The sequence below is a fragment of the Lactuca saligna genome, chromosome 2, assembly GCF_052625555.1.
Source record: "Lactuca saligna cultivar CGN05327 chromosome 2, ASM5262555v1, whole genome shotgun sequence".
NCBI lineage: Eukaryota > Viridiplantae > Streptophyta > Magnoliopsida > Asterales > Asteraceae > Lactuca > Lactuca saligna.
This window is the reverse complement of record NC_136418.1, coordinates 137298759-137316546: the sequence shown is the minus strand read 5'-3', so window position 1 is coordinate 137316546 and position 17788 is coordinate 137298759. Positions and strand designations below refer to the sequence as shown.

At 35.4% G+C, this 17788-nt stretch overlaps 1 protein-coding gene across 2 annotated transcripts; it reads left to right on the top strand.

The window, feature by feature from the left end:
* The first annotated feature begins 11967 nt into the window (after positions 1 to 11967).
* LOC145031755 (protein PIN-LIKES 3-like) lies at positions 11968 to 15699 on the top strand. 2 transcript variants are annotated; one of them, XM_078980376.1, is made up of 11 exons: positions 11968 to 12281; positions 12566 to 12700; positions 13123 to 13202; positions 13276 to 13400; positions 13515 to 13636; positions 13722 to 13895; positions 13974 to 14063; positions 14664 to 14764; positions 15069 to 15121; positions 15194 to 15382; positions 15480 to 15699. In XM_078980376.1, exons 2-11 carry the CDS (start codon positions 12566 to 12568, stop codon positions 15602 to 15604), a joined length of 1194 nt encoding a protein of 397 aa, XP_078836502.1. In that variant the 5' UTR covers positions 11968 to 12281; the 3' UTR covers positions 15605 to 15699. The 2 variants fall into 2 exon arrangements, with proteins under 2 accessions (XP_078836502.1, XP_078836503.1); XM_078980377.1 differs by lacking the exon at positions 11968 to 12281 and having other exon boundaries at positions 12571 to 12700; positions 13143 to 13202.
* Positions 15700 to 17788: the final 2089 nt, after the last annotated feature.

Below are 17788 nucleotides of genomic sequence, written 5' to 3'. Positions count from 1 at the left end.
GAGGTGGTCTTACTGCGCCTTAATTTCGACCGTTTACATATTTGACCATTGGCAACTGACATTTTTTCAACTTTTTTATAATATTTCAACTATAAATTAACATCATACCTTACACATATATCACACGCAATGCTCTCAATTCCACTAGTCTTCAAACCTATTTTTTCCAAAAAAAAATGAATCCAAACAATCCTAAATTTACCGCTTGGGGAAAATCGTGTCCAAATGTTCGATTGTTGGATACATTGGTAAACCGACCCCATCTTGATTCATCCATAGTTTCGCTCTGACCCCAAACACGTCCCCAACAAGTTTACTATTACCCCATGCAACTTCTAAGCCCAAACACATTTCAATGTTTTTCACCGCTTCCCGAATATATCTTAGATGTAGAATTCGTTCGAGAAAGACAACCTGATCCCGAACCAGAATCTGTAACCAAACCCGAACCCAACATTTTTCGTGAAACATAAGCTAATCCATTCAAACGTAAAAATTATGGTAAAGGAAAAACATAGGATGTGGTGAAAAAGAAGGACCAGGGTCAACAATGGCAACCAGATGAAGATATGGCATTAGCCAAGTCACGTGTCGACATTTCTGAGGATTCGGAAACCGGAAATGCACAAACAGATGACCACTTTTGGCGACACATTATGGAGCAGTTTCTTAGTGTCATGGTCATGGGGAATACCAAACAAAACACCAATGTTGTATCAAGTTTCAAAAGATGAACAAGTTGGTTAATAAATTCAAAGGCTTTTACAAGCACTTGCTTACTCAATGGAAAAATGGGGAAAGCAATCATCAAAGTTTTGAGACGGCTGTTAAAATATATTTTGTTGATATTAAGAAGTCTTTCAAATTTAATGATGTTTGGATATTTTAATTTGCATCCCCGAAGCGGATAAAAGATGTGACATCCTCATTTTCACGGTCAGAAAAAGACTGATTTGTTTATGCTTTGTTTTACAAATCAGAGTATTTGTTTAAAGAAAACGGATGCGGAATTTGTTCCCAAAACAAAATATGATAAGAGTTTATCAAAACATTTCATTAAAGAAATGTATTTTCATTAAATAAAAAAATCTCGGGATGTCATGTTCCGATACATACCAAAAGCATAAACAATATAAAATAGACCTTACAACAGTTATTTATAACTATTGATCTATAATCCAAAACCTCTCGTCAAGTCCACCAACTTATACTCTTGTGCCATTACCTATAATGCAAAGAAAACCGAGTGGGTCAGGCTTAGTAGCCTGGTGAGCATATAGGGTTTTCAACCCACAATAATATAATTATTATATTTAATCATCAAACAATCAACCCAATTACCCACCCCTCTTATCTTCCTTACTCTTAAGGGTCTACCCTAAGAATCATCTATTCGTTCACGACGTATTAGGTACTAAGACAATAGCTGCCCGGATTCTTTATTAGGAACTAAGACAATAGCTACCAGGATTCTTTATTTGGCACTAAGACAATAGCTGCCAGGTTCTTTATATGGAACTAAGACAATAGCTGCCAAGGTTCTTTCGTAAAGCACTAATTCCATAGCTGCTATGGTTCATTCATCGGGTACTAAATCCATAGCTACCAATATAGGTACTAAGTCCATAGCTACCAACTTTTTTCTATACGACACTAAATCCATAGCTACCAAGATTCATCTAAATACAGTAGTAAATCCATAGCTACCGAGGCTTATCTTTATAGTACTAAATCCATAGCTACCGAGGTTTATCTTTCGTCTCATCCTCAAACTCATCCTTCATCACACACCAACTATTTCGTCTACCCATGTTCTACCAAACATATTTGTAGACATAAAATACATATACAATTTAACTCATTTAAAACCTATATAAAACTTCAATTCCATGCCCATCTCAAATAGACAAATAATATATAAATACATAGCACGTATTTCATAGCAAATACTTCATATTTATGTGTTAGCAGAAAGTAACTACACACTTACCCAAACATATACTTGATACATTCAAACAATACTTGTATTAAAATTGTGTTTATGAAAGGGACTATACACCCACACGTATAAACATCTTTATATTATACACATAGCACGTATTTCATAGCAAATACTTAATATTTATGTGTTAGAAGAAAGTGACCACACACTCACTTGATCAGAAGATGATCGGACAACACTACGGCTTGTAAAAGTAGTATTTTTCGGTAGATCTGGAAGATCTTCACACAAACCGGATTCTCACATGCAGAACTTTGGCTCGGGAATTTCACTTCTCGGGATCTTCGGGCTTCGGGACTCGCTTCGGGTCTCGGGATGATACCGGGGCTTCGGCAGGTTAAAATAGGTCTTAGATAGAGTATCGGGTGTGGGAGAGTAATAAATGAGCAACCAAACTCGGGTGACCCTTGATTTCTATTTATAGGGTGAATGTTCTGGGTTCACCTCATGAGTTTCTAATATTCTCCTCGTGAACTGGCTCACCTCGTGAGTTTCTAATATTCACCTCTTGAGCTCGATACGTCATTGCGTTCGTCATGGCCACTTGCCCTAGAATACGTCCTTCATCTATTCACCTCGTAAGTCACTAATGCTCACCTCGTGAACTACATATGTTCACCTCGTGAGTTCTGACAGTTTTGGGGTTTCATGCCCCAAACTTCATAAATTCATAACATTCGCATACGAACTACGTTTTCAACGTTCTTTATATCCACGGGTAGGTAAAAACAAGATCTACAACTTTCATTTAGACTTCATCGGATAATTTTGACTTTAATTTTAATATATTATTTTTTGTAGGCCGAGACAGGAAAACTCCGTTCAAAATTCATAACTCCTTCATCTGAATTCCGTTTTCGTCTATCTTTTTGTCGTTAAGCTAATATTAACGAGATATTAGATTCTCGTTTAGGTTGTGTTGGCTAAAAACCGTTCGATCTAATATTCGGATTTCGGGCTGCATACTGCTAATGCTGAAACTTTGAAAAATCATAACTTCCCCATACGAAGTCAGATTTAGACATTCTTTTTATGCACACTCCCGGTTTAACATATTCTACTACTTTCATTTAGATCGCTAAGGACAAATATTGCTCTAATGTAAATTCACTATTTACGTCACGCTGTGTCGTGCCGGTTCTGTTGCGAAACTTCGACATGTCATAACTTCTTCGTTATAACTCGGATTTCGGCGTTCTTTATATGTACGGAATTCTTGTAACATATACTAAAAATTAGTTAAGATTATTCATTCTAAATAATCTTCTATCAAAAAGTCATTTTTAACGCTTAACGTCTCTAAATTGACTAGCCCGGATCTACGGGCGTTACAATTATCTCCCCCTTAGGATGATTACGTCCCTGAATCATCAACGAAATAGGACTTGTATAATGATTACCTATGTTGTCTCTTCATCCTAGGTAATAACTGTAAGTTCTATGTTTCCTCAAAAGAGTATCTAACTCTTGGACTTCTCGATAGCAGGTAGTGCTCAATCCTACATCTGCTCTTCGTACTATGTTGGACTTTCAATCGTAACCTTCGAGTTACAAAACAAATCCTTACTGAGGACTCCTTCTTCTTCTTAGAATAAGTACGTTCCTTTATCTAGTGTAAGAAACCGATGGGTCATGTTCTAATGACCTCTCATCGTATGATGCAACGCTTAGACTCAAGTCTCTTAGGGTCAAATTCCAGAATGGAATATACCTTCCTTCATACTCTAATGTGATCTAATCACATTTTTACATGTAGCATTTCTAGCTACAAGCTTCCTTAACAACGAGCGCGATGCTATTGATCGCATTGATTTCAATCTTCTGACTTGTGTCAGATGCTACCTCGAACTTGGTTCTATGAACCACGTACCAAACTCATCGTAGTCGGACTCAATTTCATATGACCTCTAGGGTCAGAATATCAATCATCTTTTTAGTCATTACCGAAACAATGGTAACGACATACTTGAATAAAAACAAACTCAATTACAAGATTCTTGGCAACCTTGTGACTTTCCATGATCCAAGCGTGAGTTCTATGCTTGCAGTAGTATAGATCTCTACTACTATTCAAACCTACTCATACTCGTCCCAAGTATTGTCTTGCGGTCCCCAAGTCCTAATATCACAAAACAATTTAATACATACTAATGTGTCCAATTAATCATACACATTTTTCTAGACTCTACTAGGACTTCTTCCATGCACATTTTCACTCATCAATTCTACTTCAACTCGGCTGGTGATGAAAATTCCAGACGATGGGACAACTTCAAAAATTACACCAATCGTTCCATCATCCTACCAATCGAAGGTGTACTTCATGCGTACCGTACTCCTCTAAACGTTCTGTTATTTTATCATACATAAACTAAAGGCAAGACACCACTCTCACGATATCTTCTGATAGGTGTCATTCACTATCATAAGCCTTTCATTTCCTCCATTTTCTCAATTCTCTACGAGTCTCCACCATGACGTTATTTTCACAGAAGCATGCATTCATTGCATCAATACGATATATAGATAAAGAAGATTTAGACATGTAATACTCCTTATTACCCCAAAAAGTTACATGCTAGTTCTAATATCGTAGATGCACGCTTAGAATCCTAAACACATAAGGTTTCCCGATCTGGTCGGCAACAGACCATAGATCCGAACAAATAATATCATATATGGCAACATATAACATGTAGCACATAAAAGAATTTTAGGCAACTTTCCTACAATATACTAGTGCTCGTGTCTTAAAATATGGTAGACACTCATGTCACCATCATCGCTTAGCATTCTAAGTTTAAGTCTAGAAATCCTATAAATTCCTAGTTTTAAATTTAGTCTAGAAATCCTATAAATTCCTAGTTCGCTTAAACTAATGCTCTGATACCAACTGTGACAGCCCATTTTTTACGGCCAGAAAAGACCAATTTGTTTATGCTTTGTTTTATAAATCAGAGTATTCGTTTAAAGAAAACGGTTGCAAAATTTTTTTTCCCAAAATAAAATATGATAAGAATTTATCAAAGCATTTCTGTAAACAAATGTATTTTCATTAAATAACAAAATATCGGGATGTCATGTTCCGATACAGACCAAAAGTATAAACAATATAAAATAGACCTTACAACAGTTATTTAAAACTACTAGTCTATAATCCAAAACCTCTCGTCAAGTCCACCAACTTATACTCTTGTGCCATTACCTGTAATGCAAAGAAAACCGAGTGGGTCAGGCTTAGTAGCCTGGTGAGCATATAGGGTTTTCAACCCACAATAATATAATTATTATATTTAATCATCAAACAATCAACCCAATTACCCACCCTCATTATCTTCCTTACTCTTAAGGGTCTACCCTAAGAATCATCTATTCGTTCACTTCGTATTAGGTACTAAGACAATAGCTGCCCGGATTCTTTATTAGGCACTAAGACAATAGCTGCTAGGATTCTTGATTTGGCACTAAGACAATAGCTGCTAGGGTTCTTTATTTGGCACTAAGACAATAGTTGCCAGGATTCTTTATTTGGCACTAGGACAATAGCTGCCAAGGTTCTTTCGTAAAGCACTAATTCCATAGTTGCTATGGTTCATTCATTGGGTACTAAATCCATAGCTACCAGTGTATGTACTAAGTCCATAGCTACCAACGTTTGTCTATACGGTACTAAATTCATAGCTACCAAGGTTCATCTATATATAGTACTAAATCCATAGCTACCGAGGCTTATCTTTACAGTACTAAATCCATAGCTACCGAGGTTTATCTTTTGTCGCATCCTCAAACTCATCCTTCATCACACACCACCTATTTCGTCTACCCATGTTCTACCGAACATATTTGTAGACATAAAATACATATACATTTTAACTCATTTAAAACCTATATAAAACTTCAATTCCATGCCCATCTTAAATAGACAAATAATATATAAATACATAACACGTATTTCATAGCAAATACTTTGTATTTATGTTTTAGAAGAAAGTAACTACACACTCACCCAAACATATACTTAATACATTCAAACAATACTTGTATTAAAATTGTGTTTATGAAACGGACTATATACCCACATGTATAAACATCTTTATATTATACGCATAGCACGTATTTCATAGCAAATACTTAATATTTATGTGTTAGAAGAAAGTGACCACAGACTCACTTGATCAGAAGATGATCGGACAGCACTACAGCTTGTAAAAGTAGTATTTTTCGGTAGATCTGGAAGATCTTCACACAAACCGGATTCTCGTAGGCAGAACTTTGGCTCGGGAATTTCACTTCTCGGGATCTTCGGGCTTCGGGACTCGCTTCGGGTCTCGGGATGATACCGGGGCTATGGCGGGTTAAAATAGGGCTTAGAGAGAGAGTATCGGGAGTGGGAGAGAAAGAGATGAGCAACCAAACTCGGTTGACCCTTGATTTCTATTTATAGGGTGAATTTTCTGGGTTCACCTCGTGAGTTTCTAATATTCACCTCGTGAACTGGCTCACCTCGTGAGTTTCTAGTATTCACCTCGTTAGTTCGATACGTCATTGCATTCATCATGGCCACTTGCCCTGGAAGACATCCATCATTTGTTCACCTCGTGAGTCACTAATGCTCACCTCATGAACTACATATTTTCACCTCGCGAGTTCTGACAGTTTTGGGGTTTCGCGCCCCGAACTTCATAAATTCATAACTTTCGCATACGAACTCCGTTTTCGACATTCTTTATATCCACGCGTAGGTAAAAACAAGATCTACAACTTTCATTTATACTTTGTCGGCTAATTTTGATTTAATTTTAATATATTATTAATATATTATTTTTAGTAGGCCGGGACAGGAAAACTCCATTCAAAATTCATAACTCCTTCATCTGAATTCCGTTTTCGTCTGTCTTTTTTTCGTTACACTAATATTAACGAGATCTTCGATTCTCGTTTAGGTTGTGTCAGCTAAAAACGCTCGATCTAATATTCGGATTTCGGGTTGCATACTACTAATGCTGAAACTTCGAAAAATCATAACTTCCTCATACGAAGTAAGATTTAGACGTTCTTTTTATGCACACTCTCGGTTTAACATATTCTACGACTTTCATTTAGATCGCTAAGGCCAAATATTGCTCTAACGTAAATTCACTATTTACGTCGCACTGTGTCATACCGGTTCTGTCGTGAAACTTCGACATGTCATAACTTCTTCGTTATAACTCGAATTTCGGCGTTCTTTATATGTATGGAATCCGTGTAACATATACTACATCTTAGTTGAGATTATTCATTCTAAATAATCTTCTATCAAAAAGTCATTTTTAATGCTTAACGTCTCTAAATTGACTAGCCCGGATATACGGGCGTTACAAAAGAGTACATGGAAGAAGAAGAAAGTGATGAGAAAAGAATAAAAGTTTCGGAGACAAGTTACACTACTTCATCAGATGCGCATTTTGGGGTTGATTTAAACAGTGTGGATGAGCTCGAACTTGAAGAAGTAGTTCAGCTGATAGGGCGAGATAGAGCGAAAAAGAAAGGGTCTTCATCAAATACATCGGGGTTGGAAGTGGCTCTGACATTCAAAAGGTCGCATCTAGTTTTGAAATTTATAATTTAAATTTCAATCATCGGTTGAATTTTGAGAAAGAAAAGATGGAAGAGAAAAAGAAAGCGTGAGAGGAGAAGCAAAGAATTCATGAGGAGAAACAAAAAACACATGATTCGGAATTTTTAACAAAACCAATCGATCATCTCACCGACAACGAGCTCGATATGGTTTTGAGGGCTAGAGAAGATATCATGAGAAACTATTACAAATAGTCGTATTTTACAGTCATTTAATCGTAATCACCGTATTATCTATGTAGTCGTTTTATTTAAATTATCGTTTTATCATTATAATCAATTTGTTTTAAATTGATGAAATATTTTCCTTTTCTTAATTTTATAAAATTTTATTTTTATTAAATTACATTGAGTTTAATATATATATATATATATATATATATATATATATATATATATATATATATATAAAAGTGTGGTAAGGTGTGGTATGACACCCATCAAGTTTTGTGGGGTGTGTGGAAAAGTGATATGGTCATGATGTGGCAGTGCAGTAGTGTGGTGAGTGTGGTATGACACCCACCGGTCTTAATCGCTCCATAATCCGAACACCATAAAAGTTTAACACAAGAAAACGAATGATATTCATTAGTAAAATGGCCTTAAGCCATAATAGTTGACAAAAAAAAAGGAAAATGACGCAAAGGCCGTACTATGTATTTCGGTTTAACTCTTTCAGTTACTAAAGTGATTTTCTTACACTTTAAGGGAAAAATTGATGTCAACCTACTTTTTTGGTCATTATGACCTAATATACTAGGTTACATAAGCACTTAAAGTTGTTGTGGCTTCACTTTCTATATGATTTGACATTTTTTAGTAATAAAAAGAATAATAAAACTTGGGACTCAGCTCTCTCTCTCTCTCTCTTTTCTCTTTTTCTATCTCTCTCTCTCTCTCTCTCTCTCTCCCTCGGAAGTTAAGCTGAATTGAAGCTTGCACTCGCCATTGAAATCAATCCATTTTTTCTTTCTCCTTTCTTTCATTTATGTTTCTTCTTTTTCCTTTCTTTGATTTATCTTATCGAAATTAAACTTGCTTTTACCAATAGAAAAAGGATCAACATTGGCGAGCTTTTCCATCACCACTAGTTCTTTAACCTCATCATCGGTATCGACGTTTGCCCCATACCCTTTATCACTTGCTCCATCTACATTCTAATCGCCGTCCTTTCTCTGATTTCTTTTTCCCTTCCCCTGTGTATTCATACCTCCCCTTTAACCCATAAACAAAACATTTAAATCAATCCCTTTCTTCTTTCTCCTTTCTTTCATTTTCAATTTCTCCTTTTTCCTTTCTTTGATTTCTCTTTCCTTCCCGTGTGTATTCTTCCCCTATAACCTATAAACAAAACATGAACTTAATTTGAAATGAAAAACCTAGAAAAATTATAACACTCGGAATCCAGAAGGCCAATTAAGGAAATAAAAACCCCAAGTCAAAAGGTCTACTCGTTGAGTCCAAAAGGGTAACTCGACAAGTGGAAGCAAGATTAGGACGCGGGTGGAAGGACCTACCCGACGAGTTGGTCTGGGTTTGGGAAACCCTAAATCCAAGTTTTGAACCCTATTTAAGCATCCTTAACCCACACCCCCTGACCTCATTTACAGCCTCCATTGTCCAAACCCTAATCCACGAATTACCCTAGTACCTTGTTTGAGATAGTGAGTGATTATTGAGTGTTATTAAGTGCTTTGAAGCTTAATGAGGAAGGAGGAGCTTGGGGAAATAAGAAGAAGCTAGTAGATACTGCCACATCACCTCACTTCCATCATTTTCTGGTAATCAAGTTTCTATCTTATCCATTAGTTCATTAGATCTATTCCTTCTCTTTTATGATGGTTTATCGTCCAAGAATGATAACTTTTGTGATTTAGACGTCCCAAGCAAGGATTCCATCAGATCTAGGATCACTAAGGGTTGTTATGGCATAAAGGTGCAAACTTTATGCCATTGGAACCCTCATGCAAGCTTTAAGGAGTTATTATGGCATTTTAATCCCTAAAAGGCCATGCATGGAAGAAAAGGCAGAAACTTTACGTGAGCAAACGATGTCTAAGGCCTGGATCTATATTATTACGCCTTAGTTTGGAATACTATGGCTTTTGGACAAGAATCTATGTCTTAAGGAGTTAGGGTTTGAGCTTAACCCTTGTAGGAAATGTATTAATGGGTAAAGTTGGAAACTTTACCCCTCTAGTAGTATTTTCGAAGTGTATAAGTAGTTTAGAGTGTAGATCTGAAGTCTATAGGGATTAATATGTTAAGATGGCCCAAACAGATAAACGGACTTGGCGAGTCCAGAGAGGGACTCGAGGAGTTGAGTCGATTTGTCCCGATTTGGTGCAAGGCAGAACTCAACGAGTCTGAAGAGGGACTCGACGAGTTGACTCATTTTACCACGTCTATGAGTAGCAAAAAAACTCTGCGAGTCAGGAGGATAACTCGGCGAGTTGAGTCAACTCGGGTGTTAACTTTGACTTTGACCAAGCGTTGACTTTGACTTTGACCAGGGGTAAAATGGTCGTTTTACCCTAAGAAGGATTATCAGTTCTTGACTAAGTATTATGTTGATAATGATAGCTCAGGGAGTAGAGTGATCAGCAGTTCGAGGATCTGCCAGCTAGCAGTGAGAGGTTTATTCGTGGGATTCTGCGGTCAGCGTGTGAGGTAAGTTTTCTCCAGTAGGAATGGGTCGAAGGCACCAATGTCGGCCTGTTTATGTATGTTAGTGTATACCGGATTTAGATCCAATGTTGGATTAGGCCAATGTAGTTTACATGTTCTGAATTTTTGTCCGATGTTGGGCGAGTCCCGAGGAAGGTTTATATGTATGTTACCGAACTACGGTTCGATGTCGGGTGGTACCCGAGGAATGAATGCATGCTTAGTTATACTTGTTGTCTTTGTGATACGTGTATGTGCCTGGTAGGGAGATGAGTGTGGGCAGGGCCCGTATCTCATCACTAGTTTAGTGTAGACAGGGTTCCATATCTCATTAGTAGCAGAGTAGGGGTGGGGCACAGGCGGATCCTTAAGACTAGTAGTTATAGTTTTGTGTTTTGTCTGTTATGTACCAACTTGATTATGATTATATGTTTACATGTGTATAGCGGGTGAGGCCTAGTAGAAACATATTTGTATACCGAGCGGGGCTCGATGCCAGGCGAGGCCTGATGTCGGATTCGTCCGATGTCTGGCGGGGCCCGAGGTAGCGTGCTAGGCCCAATGTTTGCAGTATGTGATTATGTATATAATATATGGTAGTTTGGGGAAACTCACTAAGCTTCGTGCTTACGGTTTTCAGTTGTGGTTTCAGGTTCTTCCAGTTGCAAAGAGAAGAGCTCGGGATGACAGCATTGCACACACCAAGATGTTTTAGCTTGGGATGTTTACTCTGATATTTTGACTTATGATTTTGATACAATATTTTGTTATGATGATTTGATATACATGACTTATGATTTTTATTGTGATGTTTGATGAATTATGATTTTCGTAAATGATTTAAAATGAAATTTTTGGAATGTTTCAAAAACTGAACTCAAGCTAAATTCATCGTTGTCATCCTCCGCGTGAACTCAAAACCATAAATTAGAACCTAAAATCAAAACCATAAGGACGAAAAGAGGGTGAAATAGACTCAAAATCTGAGTTTATGAAGGTAGGTCTAGACCATCCGTACGACCCGACCCCCTCGTCGATTTGTTTCACCGGTAAGGCTGGAAAGAAGGTGGGTGGTGGTCGGTGATTGGAAAGAGAAAGTGAGAAATCAAGATCTAGATCGTGAGTGGGAAAGATATTCGCCTTTGTCGATTTCTTACGGTTCTAATTGATATTTCTTGAAGTTCCTATTTCTTCATCGATTTCACAAACCATAGACTTCGATTTTCTAAGAATGAGTAGAGAAAATGTATTTGCAGGTGGAGTTTCAATGTTTTTGGTCGTGAGGGAGAAAGACAAAGGTGTGTGTGTGTGTGTGTGTGAGAGAGAGAGAGAGAGAGAGAGATGCCCATATTTTTTTATTTTTTATTTCTAAAGTGAAAAGGAATTAATATAAATATAGAAAGTCAATTTCTATGAACCAAAAATAAAAAATCAATGTATATGTGGCAAAAGAATAACCAAGTTACCCTTTCATTTTGTTAAATGTGACCAAATCGATCCAACAAAAAACAATTTGTTCCTTTAAAAGAAACGAAAACAACTTCAGAGATTGAAATGGTAAAATCGAAATACATAGTACGCAGTTGCGTCATTTTCCAAAAACAAAACACACACTAAAGAACAAATATCGAAAAAATAAGAAAAAAAGATATTAATAATAATAATAAGTTAACAGCAATCGTATCATATTCTCTGAACCTTGTTGTTTTCTTATAATATTCTTGATTCTTCGTCCTTATCTCCCACTAAAAGCTTAGAATTGAACAATAATTTCTTTGAATCAAAATCTTTATGTGGGTTTGTCTCTGATTCTTGATTCATCCATCCATGAAAGCGAGTTCCCAAAAACCCAAAGGAATTTTTGGTTTCATATCTTATTCCACACTAACTACCGTTCTAATGGAATGTTAAAGAACTTTTTGTTGCATATTTGATACTTACTTGTTCTAAATTTATAGAAAAGGGCTGCCTTTAATTACAACACCATCTTGAGGTAACAATCTTTTTCCCTTGTTTTGTTGTTCTGATGCTTTCACAATTATCAATAAAATATGACCGATTGCTTTCTTGAAGTTTCAATATCTCTAAGAATGCTTTGCTCATGCTGTCATGCATCATGCATGTATTATGTTGTCTTTTAATATAATGATGATACCTAGAATTTCAGTTCGTTAACTTTTTTTTATATATACCAGTTCTTTGATTTCACACAACTGTAATCAGATTTAGATTGTTGTTTTCCTTTTTTGCGATTTCTGAAAACCGTTTGATTAACAGATGGGGTTTCTAGATCTGTTTTCTGCTGCTTCTACTCCTATTCTCAAAGTTCTTATAGTTACTGCACTTGGCTCATTTCTTGCCCTGGATTCTATTGATATCTTGGGACAAAGTACAAGGAAGCAAGTCAATAATGTAAGTCTTTAAAATTCCTTCAATTATTCAAGAAAGCATACGTCCGCAATTCAAGTTAGAAATCGTCGGTTGTGCATTGTTGACTTGTAATGTACAAGTTGATATTGCACTTTAGGACTAGTCCTCACTGCATTTTCGTGGTCCCTTTTTCTTAAGCTTGCTAATAATACAAAATCTTGGTGGTTTAATGGAAGATTCAGTTTTTCTGATTATGGAATTCAAATACCCATGTTCAAGAAAGTTGCCTATTTGATTAAAGATTCGATTTTTCTGATCATAGGACTAGTATACAATGATTTTGATTTCATGGCTCTAATTTCGAGTCTCTCTTTAGTCTTTGCCGATTAAAGAAAAAACTAAATATGATTAAATATACGATTTTCTAAATATGTGACTCATAATACTCCTTCCTGTTTGATCAGATTGTGTTCTTTGTGTTCAGTCCAGCACTAGTGGGCAACAATCTTGCTAGAACAATCACTCTCGAAAGCATCATTTCTATGTAATCTTTCTTCAATGGGTTCTTAATTCTGTTGTCGCTGTGTGAAGATTAACTGTTATATTAAAAACTTCAGGTGGTTTATGCCTGTGAATATTCTTATTACATTCATAATTGGGTCAGCACTTGGATGGGTGCTTTTGATAATCACGAAACCACCTAAACATCTAAAGGGCCTCATCCTAGGTGCATGCGCAGCTGGTAAATTGCTTGCATCCTGATGAATATATATCATTTTATATTAAGAACATAAATAAATAAACTCCTATAAGTTGACAAGTTTTTAAATTTTTGGTTCTTGATTATGAATGATAGGAAACATGGGAAATTTGCCTTTGATTATAATCCCAGCTGTATGCAAAGAGAAAGGAAGTCCCTTTGGTGATCCTGATGTTTGTCATGAGTATGCCATGGCTTATGCTTCATTATCTCTGGCAGTATGTACTTTTTCATTGAAATTTCTAGGTGATTATTTGTTAATTTAAACTCTATATATCATAACAACATATATACATTCATCAGATTGGAGCGATATATTTGTGGACTTATGTGTACAACCTAGTACGGGTATTCTCGGATCATCCCCAAGACTCTGATAACATTGTTGTCAAAGAGACAAAAACCATGAAAGAGGATTTGACTGAAACCTTGCTTCCATCATCTTCATCTACGGTTAACACGAAGGGAACATTGAAGGTTGTTTTTTTGCTTTCAATGGAGTGATCCATGTCTGATATGAACTTACAAAAAAATTTAAAACTTTATATGAATCAGGTGATATTAGATAGAATGAAGCAACATTTGGGGAACTTTTCAAGAGGGGTCAACTTAAAGGCATTGTTCGCACCATCAACCAATGGAGCGGTATACACCTACCCTTGTATATTATTTAATGGAAAATGATTTAATAGGATAATATATTGTTTATTTTGCATATATTTAGTCAATGAATTTTTATTGTCTACATTTGACCATTTAATTTGTTTTTTTACATATCCGGTGTTTATAACACGCTACTTCAGTTTAAGCCATGAAATAACTTAATAAGGTAACATTGTTTGACCGATTTGTGAATTAGGTTATTGCTATAAGTGAGGGACGACTGAACACCTCACTAATGATTGTCTATGTAGGATGTCATGAGCAAACCTGAAAAAAAAATAATAATAATAAAAAAAAATCGATCACAAAAACTGAATGTATACAAAAACATTAAGGACTAGAGGTGTACAAACTAAAATTTATATTACGCTATTAAGTCATTTTTCTCGACTTAACATAGAATATACGGTTATAAGGATTTAATATGTATAAAAAAACAAGCTACATGGTCAAATGTGGATAAAAAGATCAATGATTAAATTGTACAAAATAAAAAACATATTACCTTATTAAGTTATTTTCTCATTATTTAACCTATATACACTCATACATGTAACTATTTGTTTCTTTTGAATCATAAAGATTGTGGGTTTCCTTGTGGGAACAATCGCTCCAATGCGCAGGCTATTAATAGGCACCACTGCTCCTCTTCGGGTGATACAAGATTCTGCATCGTTAATCGGGTATAGTTTTTAAAAAAATTATTCATTTAGGACGTGTTTGACAAAACTAATTCGAAACGGTTGCTTTTATTTGTGTAGAAGTACTCGGTAAAAGTTGTTAACTTTTAAAAGTTTAAAATTAAATAAAAACAAAACCTAAAAACTCAGAATAGTTAAAAGCTCTTAAAAGTTATATTTCGAACACGTTATGGTCTCATGAATTTCTCTTCCATTTTGTGGATCCGATTATGAAATGGGATCATGGGACCCACAACAAAAGAAACTTAGTTAACACTAACGTATCGTATTCCCCATTTTGTGTCAGGGATGCGGCGATCCCAACCATGACATTGATTTTGGGTGCTAACCTCTTGAAAGGTAAAATTTATATTATAAATAGTTTTTTTATTCATTGATCAATTGATTAATATTAGTAAAGACAATTTGCAGGTTTGAAAGGATCATCTCGTGTCTCGTTACCAATTGTGCTAGGAATCGTAGCAGTTCGGTTAGTTTTGTTGCCACTTTTTGGCATTTTAATTGTGAAAGGTGCGCTTTATGTGGGCTTAGTGCATACAGATCCTCTTTATCTGTTTGTTCTTCTCCTACAGTTTGCACTTCCACCTGCTATGAACATTGGTACGAACTTATGAGACTTCAAGTTTTTGAGATATCTTTTATTTGTTTTTCTTTTATTTAATGATAAAGTTATGATTTTTTAATATGGTATTGATAGGTACAATAACACAGTTATTTGGAGTTGGTGAGAGTGAATGTTCAGTGATTATGTTGTGGGCTTATGGTTTGGCGTCTGTGACACTGACCCTTTGGTCAATGCTCTTCATGTGGCTCGTGGCTTGATTTGTTTGATTGCCAATCAAAAATTTTCCAAAATTGGGAAATACAGCGTAAAAGGAACAATGATTCTTGATACAAGTTGCAATTCATTTGAGCTACACCTACGACTAAAATAGTTACCTTTTAATCTAAAAATCTTTTGTCATCAAATTGGCATTGAAAAGTTACCTTTTAATCTAAAAATCTTTTGTCATCAAATTGGCATTGAAAAATAATATGCCAGTGGAAACTTGCAAACTACTCATAATGTTTCAATTCGTAGCAGCGTCACTCAAATTTATCAGAATATTAAATGTTTGATTCCTGTTAGTCTAATGCTGAAAAAAAGAAGAAGAAGAAGAAAAGTCGAAGTTTAAATAAATGGCTAACTGAAAGTTTTCAATGATCAAAACATAAATCAGTCCAAAGTTTTTATTAGTTATTCGAGCTTGAGCACGTTCAAGTTGAGTTTTATGAGTTTGAGTACAAGAAATGGGCTCGAAAGATAACTAGTTGAGCTAAACTTTCCATCAAACACTTTTAGCCCAATATAATTCACAAGTCCTAGTATTGTAAATGTCCTTGGGGTCGGTCAAATTTATAAAATCAATGTGCTATAGTTATTTTGGACAAAATATAATTATTGTTTGGCTAAGTCTAGTAAGAAGTTAATGTGTTTGGATGTTTGAAATGATTTTTAATCATTTGTATAGATATCGCCATTTTATACAAATTGGAAGATTGAGTATGAGACACCTTGTTTTCGAATCCAAATTAAGAAAAGAAAAATGGAAGTGAAGAGAATTGGAAATAAAAAGGAAATTATCTTGTTTCTAATACGGAGTTTACTTTTTGGGAAAAAAAAAAAAAAAAAAAAAAGAAAAGAATATTAAGGACCATATTCTCTCCTAATTTTGAGGAAAGTAGACTTAAAGACATGTTTGTTTGTGGATTCTGAATAAGTAATTATCTTGTTCCTTCCTTTTCTTTCTGATTGGAAACACCTAAATACAACTTTTTTCCCTCCCTTTTCTTTCCTTTACTAGAACACTATAATTAAGTGTAATCGTACGAAAGGCATTATATAATTAAATTGAAGTGTTTATTAAAAGTGATCATTGCAATTTTGTAGTTCTCAGTTAAGCTCAAGAGAATAATTGTAGTGATGTATAAAAACACAAATGTTTAATGGTTATTAGGGTTGTCTCTTTTTGAAAAACACATCTTAAATTTCTTGAAGAATGTGACACAAAGGGTTAAATGGGAGAGAGAAAAGCATGGCAGTGAACTCCAATGGTTAATTACGTTGGATATCTTTATGAATATTTTTGGTTCTTTCCTGATGTCCAATGAAGAAACAAATAAGAGAATAGGAGTGTTTTCGGTGAACCTCATGAAGGTCGAAAAGGTCGTATATGTATGTGGATTTGTTGAGCTGGTAGTTTCTCTTGTGTATAATATAGTGGAGGATACGAACTTACCAAGTTTCTTTATTTCCATGTGGATGTAGAATGGGAGATAAGAGTCTAGACACCTGTTTGTGTTTCGTTTGGAGTTTTTTTACATCATAGTTCACGATGGTGTTGCTGCTACTCGTGCATGCTTTGACGAATGAGTGATCCTCGGGAAACAAATCATTGTGTCTCATTATAGGATCAAAAATAACCAACAAAACCTAAGTAGGTATGGAAAGTCAGGTCGATTCCACAATGTCTTGCAATTAAAGCAGTGAAATTTCAAAAATCCAAAAGAGTTTACTATTATGTAAATGCTTTATAATGTTCAGATCATAATAGCGAAATAATATTTGGTTAGAATCAAAGTGATAATCAAGGAAACCGGATGTGATATCATGGTAATCTCACCAAAAGCACTCTCGAATTAACTTAGACTTCCATGTCTTTAAGAAATGCAATTTGATCAAGGTTGAATTCTTCATGGGTGTGGTAGATTGAACGGGTAAAGAATTGTGAGGAATAATAGACTGAATGGTATTGTCCATTAATTCTAAAGGTGTTTGGGATCTTCAAAATAATGTTAAATTCTCTGAAAATCGCATCTTGAAGTTTAGGATGAAAGGTAAGCTAAATGGGATCATAATAACTCCTTTAATAGCTTTAAAAAAATAATTAAACACACCAAAAATCTCCATCAATCTAGGATGCCCCAAAGTCATCGGGAATGCCTTGGAAGAAAGTGCAAATTGTA